The sequence below is a fragment of the Chanodichthys erythropterus genome, chromosome 22 (assembly GCF_024489055.1).
Source record: "Chanodichthys erythropterus isolate Z2021 chromosome 22, ASM2448905v1, whole genome shotgun sequence".
Classification (NCBI taxonomy): domain Eukaryota; kingdom Metazoa; phylum Chordata; class Actinopteri; order Cypriniformes; family Xenocyprididae; genus Chanodichthys; species Chanodichthys erythropterus.
The window spans coordinates 35648292-35660822 of NC_090242.1; the positions used below are offsets into that span (position 1 = coordinate 35648292).

Sequence of the window (12531 nt, forward strand, 5' to 3'; positions counted from 1 at the left end):
AAATGGCAATGAGAAGTACTAATAAAAGGCCTTACAAGAGTGTTGATTGAATCATGAGAGTTTTGTTATCTACTGCACGTGATGGCAGTGTGAGCGCGCCCTCTGCCGGTGAGGTTCCGCGCCTGTCAGCTGACGTCATCCGATGACGTTGGGGTCTATCACGTGACACTTGCAATCACATGACGAGCAGAAGCTGAAAACAGGAAGAAGTTCGTAGATTAATCAGGTAAAAGCTTCGTTTGTCTTCATCGCTGTTTCTACTTTATTCATTTATGTTGCCATTTATGTCATATCTACAGATTAACGAAACAGATCTTGTCATCTTTGTCTCAGATTTGATCTGAAACTTTAACACCATCAACTTTGATATGCACTCATTTAGTATGAATCAACGTTATTTTGAAACATTGTTTCGATGCAAAATAAGCATGCATGTAAAATGGCTTGTATTGTATGCATTATCTGTGTTTGCATGCATTAGGAACAGGCTGCTATGTGAGATGGCCGCAGCGGTGGAGAGAACAGATGATCTGGTGCGAGAGTATCTGCTGTATCGAGGTTTCACCAGCTCTCTGAAGCATCTGGACTCAGAGATCAAAGCTGACAAGGAGAAAGGCTTTAGAGTCAGTATATGAGTGTTTATTCACCTCCTCGTGCTTATGCATTAACCTGATATGAAGAAGTGTTGTCTGTAGGACAGTATAATATCTCTAACAGCATTATATTTAGTTATATAAGGTCAAGTGCATTCAAATATGAGTATGCATGAAATAAATGTGCATTTTTGATCTGTTAAGCATTATGATCTCTGTTCCAGATACTGTAAATGTTCTTTGTTGATGTGTATTACAGGTTGATAAAATAATCGATCAGCTTCAGCAGCTGATTCAGAACTATGACCTGACGGGTCTGAAGGAGTACTGGGCGTATCTGGACCGCAGGCTCTTCTCCAGGCTGGAGGACGTCTACAGACCCACCGTCAGCAAGCTGAGGACCAGCCTCTACCGCTTCTACGTCATACACAGCGTTCAGGTGCACCACAACACACTTCAGCCCCAAAACTGAAGAACTCAATTATAATATGTATTTTTCGTAGAAGAAAATTAAGCCTATTTTGGAGCATTGCATTTTTTTTTTTTCAATTTCAAAAAATTGTAATTAAAATTATCATTGATATAACAATAAATATATACTTAATATAAATAATAGTAAATAGTAATAATGTTAAATGATATCAATAAAAATTGTATTAATTAAATATGTACTTAACTAATAGTAAATTAATAATAATAGTAATAATAATAATAACCTACTGAAATGAGTTATTATTTCAAGGTAATACTGAATTTACTTTATGCTAATCATTAAAAATATACTTAATAAAAATAATAATAAAGACAATAATATTAAATAACAATAAAAATGCATTAATAAAAATAATTAAAAAGCTATATTATTTCAATGTAGTGCAAAATTTAATTTATGCTGATTGTGAATTTGTACTAATCATTCATTAAAAATATTGATATTAATGTATATATTGATACTTAATATAAATAATAGTAAATTATGATGTTAAATAATAGTAAAAATGTTAATTAAATATATAATTCAATATAATAATAATTCAAATAATTACATTATAAAATGATATATTATTATTATATTATATATTATTTCAAGGTAATACAGAATTTAATTTATGCTAATCATTAAATATCATTAGTATATAAATATATACTTAATATAAAGAATTCTAAAGACAATATAGTTAAATAACAATAAAATGCATTAATAATAAATTAATTAAAGCTATATTATTTCAAGTTAGTACAAAATTAAATTTATGCTGATTATGAATTGTACTAGTCAATAATTAAAAAATGAATATAATATTCATTAATATATACTTAATATAAATAAGAATTCTAAAATGTTAAATAATAACAATAAAATACTATTAAATAAATATGTACTTAATTAATAGTAATGAAATAAATAGCTATATTATTTAAGGTAGTACAAAATTTGATGAATTTGTACTGATAATTTAAAAATTAACTAATATAATAATATATACTTAATATAAATAAATAATAAAAAGTGTCTGGTCCGGTGTCAGTCTGTCTGTAGTTTATGGTGGGACACTCATTGTGTCTCTTATCCTCAGACGAACAAACCGGAGAAGACGCAGGAGTTTTTCCTGAAGCAGGCGCTGGAGCTGCAGGGTCAGCCGGAGTGGCGGGATTGGTTCGCTCTGCCGTTCATTCCCGCACCGGAACAGAATCCCACCTTCTCTCCGTACTTCTCCCGCCAGTGGGCCGACACCTTCCTGGTGTCTCTGCACAACTTCCTCAGCGTTCTCTTCCAGTGCATGCATATCCAAACACTGCTGTTGCCCGGCAACCAAAGCGCCATATTATGGGATGGGGGGAATTATCATAGTCCTTCAGCTGTTTAATGATGCTTTGATGCTTAGAAATGACATTCAGTATGTTCAGATTTTGAATATATATTAATTCCTGATTAAACTGATAGTGCTCCTTAACAGCTTCACCTCTGCCTGCGCTCTTGAACTTTGACAGTGAAGTACAGAAAATCACATCTCTTCAGGAGGAGAACGAGCAGTTCAGACAGATGGTGAGATCTTCACTGATTTCTACTTGAGGTTGTCAGTAATGCCTGATGCAAATTCAGTGCTAAACATTGCTCTACATACAATATACAACACAAAATTGTGCAGTGATGCATTTAAAACGAAAGGGTATGGGATTCGCTTTCCGCCAAAAGTATCAGCAGATTTTGCAAAAATGTAAAAAGCATGAATCAAAACTTATCAAACTGGAACACAAATTCAAAATAATGTCTTCCTTGCTTTTATTGCTCTTTCTTTTTCATTTTGTGTACACTTATGCTGTTTTACCTTTTGCTCACGTTCTGCACTAGCTTCTTTAAATGTTTCTTCATTCGAATTTTATGTAAATGAGCGTGGTCTTAAGCATCACCATTGGTCCACTAGTTCTAGATTGACAGCTCCTCCATCCAATCAATCAAGAGGAGAATTTAAAGTGATAGTTCACCCTAAAATAAACATAAAGTCCTCTTTTTATCACCCTGGAGTTGTTCTAATGCCGTTTCATTCTTTTATGGGCCACAAAAGAAGATTTTTTAAAAAAAAGTTACTCGCACTTGTCCATATAATGGCAGTGAATAGCAACCAGCATCAAGCTTTTAAAAAAGGATGCTAAAGTATCACAGAATGATCCCATGTGACATGTGTCGTATATCCCAAGTGTTCTGAGGGTTTATGATGGGGTTTGGTGAAAAACAGCAAAATTTAATGCATTATTTAATGAAAATCCTGACCTTGGCTGTTGATCTTCTGTACGTTCATGAGACTCTATTAGTGCCACAAATAATTCAGATTCACCCTGAAAAACACACAAGTTGTGAGAAATCAAATATGCAACATGAGATACAATGCCTAGAAATCCCCAAAAAAGATTAGTTTACTTCAGAATTGAAATGTCCTGATAATTTACTCACCCCCATGTCATCCAAGATGTTCATGTCTTTCTTTCTTCATCTGAAATGAAGGTTTTTGAGGAAAACATTCCAGGATTTTTTTCCATATAGTGGACTTCACTGGGGTTCAACGGGTTGAAGGTCCAAATGTCAGTTTCAGTGCAGCTTCAAAGAGCTCTACATGATCCCAGACGAGGAACAAGAGTCTCATCTAGAGAAACAATATGTCATTTACTAAAAAAATAAACATTTATATACTTTTTAACCACAAATGCTCATCTTGCACTGCTCTGCGATCCGCCACGCATTACGTAATCATGTTGGAAAGCTCACGTTACTTTTGGTGGAAAATGAACCCCATAGAAGGGTGGTGATTTTATTCAGATGCATCTGTGTTTAATCAAATATCTCCGTTCGTTCCAGTTATTTGCCCTTCAAGGAGAATCACGACCAAAGAAAGACGAGGCGATGGTGCATCACAAACTCCCGCCGTACGTCCAGCACATGGACCGACTCGGCGACACTGAGCTGTGAGGAGACTGTAGGACTGCTATCATCCATTTGTTTTTATCCAACCATTTCACATTATATAGATGTTCACCAGTATGAACTGAAAATGAGACTGACGAGCGTTTGATCAGTGAATAAACATTCACTTGAAACGTAACTCCCTCACTATAGTCTTGATTTGTGTCTGTGATCATTTCTGTACATCACTGGGAATCAGGGTTGATTTAGGAAAAGAATATGAAATCAAAACTTTGATATTCCAGCATAAATAGAGTTTGCACACAAATCAGGTTTCTGTTCCTGTTTCTGGAAGCTCTTTGTGAAGATCAAGTCAACGATTCTTGACCTCTTAGTTTTGAAGTAAAACTTAGTTGGCTGGAGAATAAAGACGTTCAGACTGGAAAAAGGAAAACCGGAGGAAGGGAAGTGAGCGGGAACATCAGGTAGTGTGTGGAGCGTGTGTTTTCAGAAACGTGAGCGATGTTTCATCTGTTTTCTCAGAGACCTGGTGTACAGTCAGAGGAACGTGAACATGAGCACACCGCCCAGAAACTTCTTCTACACCTTACTCCCTCAGGGCAGACGGGCTCCTGGGAAAACGGCCCCGGCGCCGCAGTCCTCGCCCACACAGGCCTCGCTGGGCCGGAAGGACGCCGCTGGCACACAGGTACATCCAGTGATATTTAAAAAGTCTATATCAGTGTCAGTGTTTCTGAACTCCATCTTGAGTTTTCTTCACAATATTCCTCATTTTAATAATTAATGCGCATATTAAAGGGGCGGGGCCTGGTTGAGTTAGTTAGTAGTGTGTTGAAACTGGCAGTTAAGGTAAGGGGCGGGACATTTCCCAAACACCAATCACAACACACTGCTCCAGCCGACCAATCAGAGCACACTGTGCTTTTCAGAAGGAGGGGCTTCATAGAGACAGGAACTAAACAGAGCGTTACTGACAGACTGGGAAGAGAGGAGCTGCAACAATGGAGAATATGAGGAAAATAAGAGCCCAAAAACAACATCAAGACTTTGTAAAAAGGGCATAATAGGTTACCTTTGAGGTGTTTGTAAATATTTTGTTTTTATTTTAATTTCATTAAAAGTTTTAGTGATTTTGTTTTGTCATTTTTATTAGTTATTATATGTCTCTTTAGTTTTTATTCATTTTTATTTCAGTTTTAGGTATTTTAGTAAGCTGGTAACACTTTAAAATAAGTTTCCATTTGTTAACATGAAAAATACTTCTAAAGAATTGATCATTCTTAGTTAATATTAAAGGGTTAGTTCACCCAAAAATGAAAATAATGTCATTAATTACTCACCCTCATGTTGTTCCACACCTGTAAGACCTTCATTCATCTTCAGAACACAAATTAAGATATTTTTGATGAAATCCGATGGCTCAGTGAGGCCTGCATAGAGAGCAATGACATTTCCTCTCTCAAGATCCATTAATGTACTAAAAACATGTTTAAATCAGGTCATGTGAGTACAGTGGTTCAATAGTAATATTATAAAGCCACGAGAATATTTTTGGTGCACCAAAAAAATAAATAACGACTTATTTAGTGATGGGCGATTTCAAAACACTGCTTCAGGAAGCATCGGAGCGTTATGAATCAGCGTGTCGAATCAGCGGTTCGGAGCACCAAACTCACGTGATTTCAGCCGTTTGACGCGATCTGAATCATGATTTGACACACTTATTTATGATCCGAAGCTTCCTGAAGCAGTGTTTTGAAATCGGCCATCACTATATAAGTCATTATTTAGTTTTTTGGCGCGCCAAAAATATTCTCGTCACTTTATAATATTAATATTGAACCACTGTACTCACATGAACTGATTTAAATATGCAGGCCTCACTGAGCCATTGGATTTCATCAAAAATATCTTAATTTGTGTTCTGAAGATGAATGAAGGTCTTACAGGTGTGGAACGACATGAGGGTGAGTAATTAATGACATTATTTTCATTTTTGGGTGAACTAACCCTTTAAATTCAACATTTACTAACACATAATTAAAATAAGATAGCTATATACAGCAACAAACAGCAGTATTTTTATTAACTAATTTTAAATATTAATAAATACTTTAACATGCATTAATGTATTAACTATTGGGACCTTGTATAAGTGTTACAAATGTTGCTTTGGCAACTAGATAAAATAAAATGCTTTTTATATTTTATTTATATTAACATTTTATTTCAAGTAATGAAAATGTTTTCTTATGTTTCAGTTTTAGTTAACGATAATAACCCTGGTACATCCACGTTTAGATGAAGGAAAACCTGTTTCTGTTAATGAAGATTGGAGCTAGATGTATTACTCATTCACTTTTCTTTTTTTTTTTTTTAATTTTTACATTTTTGTTTAGTTTCTCAACATTTTTCTGCTAATCTGAGTTTTTTTCTGTCTGTGATTTTCAGTATGCGAAAGCAAAAGATCCGCCTGTCGCGAAAGATGTGAAGACGCCGACTGTTTCCACGGTGATGGTGGATTCGGCCCCGGGTCATTCCCGACACAGAAGAGTGCATGACCACGAGAAAGAGAGAAAAGAGCTGCTCTCCAAACTCCCAGCACAGGTCCGAGAAAATATCCCACAGCGCCGAACAAAGACCTTTCTTTCTTTCCGTCTCCCTCTCTCTTCATGTTCAGTGCTTTTCTGCATTTTGCTCCTCATGTGACACTGACGCAACCGTAGCCAAACACTTGTTCAGTTGATTTGGTTCAGGATGTATTTTGGGGGATTTTAACATTTCCATGAGCCAAACCAACCAAAAGAAGCACTACTTTAACTTTATAACTATTTGAAACTCAGAAAAAAGACAGATTCAAGACATATTTGACATATTATGTGTTTTAAGGCAAAACTATTGTTTTTTCATGAGATTTTGCTTCCATAACTTTTCTTCTTTCAGACTAGTGGAAAGAAAACATCCAAAATACACATTTAAGTTTTTTATTTTATTGCACTTTATCTATTTGCATCTGTAGATTTCAATTACAATCCATATTTTTAAAGGTCATGAGACTTCAACAGCTTTGCATTAACCAGACTTTAGTTTTATAACATTTTAGTTATAATTACTTGGTGAAAATGTATTGATTTATAGAGTGATAATCCAAAATCCCCTCTGTAACTCTATATGAAACAAGAACTTTGAACCTGACTTTATCCAATGTTAAGATTTCTGATAACATTTCTGGTACAATCCATTAGTTTAACATTAACTAAGATTAATAAATGCTTTGGAAGAATTTTTCATAGTTCATGTTAACTAATGTTGGGAGTGCTATTATTTTAATATCTGTCTAGAATGTTCCTATACATAATCATATTTCTCCATGTGTATTTTTGATTTCCACAGAGTTCAGAGAAAAAAACAGATTCGGATCCAGATTCTCAAACTGAAGCTCTTCCTGAGCAAATGGACTCCACCAATCAGACGCGAGTCTGTGAAGTGGGCGGAGCAGGAGTGGAGCAGCCCTTTATTAAACTGAGTCAGGAAGAGTATGGAGAACATCACTCATCCATCATGCACTGCAGGTGAGTGTGGACAGAGAGAGAACCTGTGACGCTTTTATACATGTTCATCTTTCTATAGTGCGTTTAATGTTGCTGTTTGAGCATAAATAAATAGGATTTCTGTATGTTAATGAGCTCTGTTGTGATTTGCTAATATCTGCGTTCAGTGTCAGATGCTGAACACTAAATTGGTGTTGATATGGTCACGTGTTGAGGAATGTTTTAGTTTCGTCATATGAGCGTTTATTGTTTTTAGGGTGGACTGCTCGGGCAGAAAAGTGGCCAGTCTGGATGTGGACGGGGTGGTGAAGGTTTGGGCCTTCAATCCCATCATGCAAACCAAAGCCACTATTATGTCCAAGTCTCCGCTGCTCTCTCTGGAATGGGCGGCCAAACCTGACAGACTGGTAAATCGCAGCACTGTTCATGAATATACCCAGATAAATAGATTCAGATGGCATATACATTAACATTGCTTGCATTTTTAAGCAGTAAATGTTGCTAAAAAACAGTATTTGGTTGGTTTTATTGGTTTATGTGGTGTTTTTACTCTTGCAGCTGTTGCTCGGTAGTGGTGTCGGCACGGTGAGACTTTACGACACGGACGCCAAGAAGAGCCTGTACGAGATGACTATAGACACCGTCCACCCGCGGTGAGTCTTCAGATCACTAGGACTGGCATAAAATAAAAAAATATCTCAACTAATGCCGTAAACTGATTTGGGTTTACTAAAAGTTAAAAGTAACAACTGATTTGTATACAAACATTCATTGCAAATTGCACAATAAAAAAATAACATTATAATAATAACTTATGTTTCTACTCCAGATCGTGTTTTGAAACTTTTTTTAAAACCTGACAGATTTATTCAAACATACATTAAATATTGAAGTAAAAATATAATGAATATATTTATCAAAATGCTGTTCTCGAGTTATTTTTCTGGCTAACTAATAGTCACTGAATGGCTTTTCTGTGGTAAATATGATGTTACGCGACATGTTGTTTTATTGACGTCTTTCCGGGATTGAAACACACGAGACACGATTCATTTCAGTAAGTTGTTCTGTTTCTTTCAACATTCCTTCTGATGTTCATTCATGTTTATTTGGTGCTGTAACTAGTAGTAAAGCAGAAGAGATGATCAATTCACATGCCGCTTGAACCGAGACACAGCATCGAAACTAAATTTATGCTTTGATTTTTATTGATAGAATTTGAAAGCTGAGACTTTGTTACATATCAAAAGTATCAAAGCACAAAGATTATTGCGCTTTATTGGATGGGAGGAGCTACAAATAATGTTTAGTGTCGTTTTCTTCATGCATCATGACTAAAAAGATCGAATTTTGGGATTTAAGAATCGATATCGGAATGAGAATCAAATTAAAATTGAGAAATCGATATTTCTACAGATTACCCACAATGCACCAGGATTTAAATCTCAGTTTCTACATGCAAGCTATTGTTGCATACTCTTTCACATACTATAATAAGTATTACACAGTATTTACGCAGTACGCTTGTGTGTGTTCAGGATCCTGTCGCTGGCCTGCAGTCCCAGCGGAACGTCGTTCGTTTGCTCCGCCGCGGCTCAAGCTGCTCAATCTGGTGTCGTGTCGGAGAGCGACGCACGAGGATCCGCTCCCGCATCCGGACATCTGCTGCTGTGGGACACCAAAACGGTCAAACAGCAGGTACTGAAGCAAAACGTCACCAACACAGAAATGCAACAACTGCACACTGGTTTTAATGAGGTTTATCGTGTTATTGCGCTCAGCTGCAGTTTTCGCTGGAGCCGGGCCCGGTCGCCATAAACTGCACGGCGTTTAACCACAACGGAAACCTGCTGGTGACCGGAGCCGCGGACGGCATGATACGGCTGTTCGGTAAGAAGGTTACGATAGTAAATATGTCCTAGTTTGTGGTCATAGTTCTGATTGCTTTGTGCACCTGTTTGTTGTTCAGTTGGTTATCTCCTCTGTATTTAAGTCCTCAGTTTTGTTCCACTCACTGTCCGGTATAAGTTTTTGCCCTAATCATTTAGGCTGCATTGGATCCACCTCTTCTTCTACTCCTCTTCTTTCCAAGCCTTTCCAAGTGGCTCATTTAATTTGCATGCTGAAATGTTTCTTTCTGCAGACATGCAGCGCTATGAGAGCGCGTTGAGCTGGAAGGCTCATGATGGTGAAGTGTACAGCGTGGAGTTCAGCTACGACGAGAACACGGTCTTCAGTATCGGAGAGGACGGGAAGGTGATGGGAATCTCTTTACGTGTTTATTGTCATCTGTTCTGTAATCTCTGATTATAGTCATTAACACTAATAATGACTTTGAGGCACAAGCGCTGATGATTTAATGCAGGGTTTGTGAGTTGATAAAAAGCTATTATGCTGTTGAATGCTTGAATCTGATTGGTTGACAGACATTCTAAGGTGTGCAGTTATTTTCAGGGAAGCAGAAAAAAGGAAAAAATTAAACAAACAATGATAAATGTGACATCACCTTTAGAGTTTGATTCATTTCAGTGAATCAGTTCAAAGTTCTGATTCAACAATTCATTCATTTCTATATAGACACTTATTAAAAATTGCACGTTCATCTGATATTGTTGTATTTAAACATCATGTTGTGTTTGTTGTCAGTTTGTTCAGTGGAATATCCACCGCTGTGGCGTGAAACAGTCGGAGTACTCGCTATCCCAGGATGCCGTGGGGCCGTTTGTTCTGTCGGGCTACAGCGGATATAAACAGGTTCAGGTTCCACGCGGTCGTCTCTTCGCTTTCGACTCTGAGGGCCAACATGTTCTCACCTGCGCCAGTAATGGAGGAAATATATACCGGGTAAACACACATTCTTACAGACGAGTTCGGTTCAGTTCTGTCATCATCATTGTTTTGTTTTTAAATCTTTTTTTAAAATTTTATTTAAGGTTTTGTTGTTGAAGTGGGAAAATAACTACTTTAAACAAAAATGAGAGATGCTGCCTTGGCAACAAGTCGTCTTTAAATTTTATTTCGGTGAACATTTATTTTAGTTCAAGTATCAAAAATGTTTATTTATGGTTTTGAGGACCTATTATGCTCCTATCAAAAGATGTAATATCAGTCTCTGGTGTCTCCAGAATGCGTCTGCGAAGTTTGAGCTCAAAATCCCCCACAGATCATTTATTACAGCTTGTCAAATTTGCCCCTATTTGGGTGTGAGCAAAAACACACTGTTTTTGTGTGTGTCCCTTTAAATGCAAATCAGCTGCTGCTCCCGCCCCCTTTCCAGAAGAAGGCGGAGCTTTAACAAAGCTGGAGAATCTCACGCAGCCAAAATGAGGATTGTCAGTAATGGTGTTCAGCCTTACATTGTTCAAACATGCTGTGAATGGTCTAATATTTTTTCTAAAATATCGCTCGGACAGAAACACTCCTTTTTTTAGCAATAGAGCTTTCATGTTTTCTGGGTTGGTAGATGCACCAGGGACTCGATTATAGCACTTAAACACTGAAAAAGTTTACATTACCCTTTAGTTAACGATAATAACCCTGTTATGAGTCTAACCTAATATCTTCTCTCCTCTTGTCTAGTTAAGCAAGGCATACGCAGGTCTTGAAAGCGTCTTGTCTCTCGGCGGTCATAAAGCGCCCGTCGTGACGGTTGATTGGTGCTCAGCGATGGACTGCGGCACGTGCCTCACCGCGTCTATGGACGGCAAGATCAAACTCAGCACGCTGCTCGCTCAGAAACCCTGACCGCAGAAATCAAGCACAACGGACCTGAAATTCCAGTGAGGAAGATGATGAAGACTGAAGCAGAATCTCTGCTAAAGTTTCACTCACATGATGTCTTATAAAACGGTCATCTCACAGAAGATCACTAGAATATCACAACAATCAATGTTACTGATTCAAAGACGATGAATTTACTCTTCCACAGAATGAACGTAAAACAGACCCTATAGATCCAGAGAATGTGTTTTTCACAAAGCGTTTGTTTATGTGCGAGTTAGTGATGTCTGGACATGTGGAGAAATGTTACTTGAGAAACAAACAAATGACGAACAAATATGATTCAGTCAGGTCAGTGAGGAAGGGCATTAGCTTCACATTAATGTTTCTGTTCTTCTAAGATGATGTTTATTTCTTACTGTTGGAACCTTAAAATGCAGCTTAACCAAGTAATAAAATATATGATGTTCATACAATTTTTTTTGCATCTGTATCCTGTTGTACATTCAAATAAATATGATCAATTGACAAAATCCTGTACGTCATTTTAAGTGTGGTTTTAAGGAGCTCTGTTGAATTACACATACATGAAAAAGCAATGTAGTATTTGTATAAATGAATCTGAAATATTTTTACAGATCAGTCGATATCCCAGAGACCTACATGTATGTGTCAAAAAATGCACAGGATATACCTTGAAATATGTTTAAAAAGAATGTCTTTGTTTTTTAAAAGAGGTAAATTTTTCACTGGTACTTAAAATAAAAGGTCACAATAATGTCACACTGAATAAAACTGAAAACATTAATCATCCTTCATGCTGCTCACTGTTATTATAACGTAATTAAACTCAATGACCATTAAAATCTACAATAGAGTCATGACACCAAACTGTTATTGATTGGAAGCTGCCTATAGATTATCATATTCATCAACAAAAAAGGCATGACCACAAAGTGAGAATATCAGACATTCCAAGTAGGGATACATCGATATGAACATTTTGGCCGATAACATTAAAAACAAAAATATCGGCTGATACCGATATGGTGGCCAATATATCAGGCTTTCCCAATTCCAAGATATTAGATTTACAATTCCAAAAGTAACAGCACAGGTAAAGTTTAACATATGCACTGCTATATAATATAAATTCTTTTTCGCATTCTATTCTATTGTGACTCTATCGCACCTTTTTGTCTACGCTTATGTGCATACACTGCAATTATGGATAAACAACGTTATG

The 12531-nt window shown here is 36.7% G+C and overlaps 2 protein-coding genes across 3 annotated transcripts in view; one reads left to right on the forward strand and one right to left on the reverse strand.

Annotated features, from left to right (window-relative positions):
• The window catches only part of rab27b (RAB27B, member RAS oncogene family), a 46495-nt gene extending 46329 nt beyond the window's left edge, over positions 1-166 (reverse strand). Inside the window, exon 1 of the mRNA XM_067375888.1 lies at positions 36-166. The gene's annotated coding sequence lies outside the window, so the exon portion shown is untranslated. The remainder of the gene's footprint in view (positions 1-35) is intronic.
• On the forward strand, positions 118-12083 carry wdr91 (WD repeat domain 91). 2 transcript variants are annotated; one of them, XM_067375880.1, is made up of 16 exons: positions 118-226; positions 482-623; positions 853-1032; positions 2171-2377; positions 2557-2640; positions 3949-4055; positions 4537-4702; positions 6466-6621; positions 7408-7586; positions 7822-7972; positions 8124-8218; positions 9104-9263; positions 9347-9455; positions 9709-9821; positions 10212-10409; positions 11145-12082. In XM_067375880.1, the coding sequence occupies exons 2-16, from the start codon at positions 501-503 to the stop codon at positions 11307-11309; spliced, it is 2193 nt and encodes a 730-aa protein (XP_067231981.1). In that variant the 5' UTR covers positions 118-226; positions 482-500; the 3' UTR covers positions 11310-12082. The 2 variants fall into 2 exon arrangements, with proteins under 2 accessions (XP_067231981.1, XP_067231982.1); XM_067375881.1 differs by having other exon boundaries at positions 171-226; positions 488-623; positions 11145-12083.
• The last annotated feature ends 448 nt before the right edge of the window (positions 12084-12531 follow it).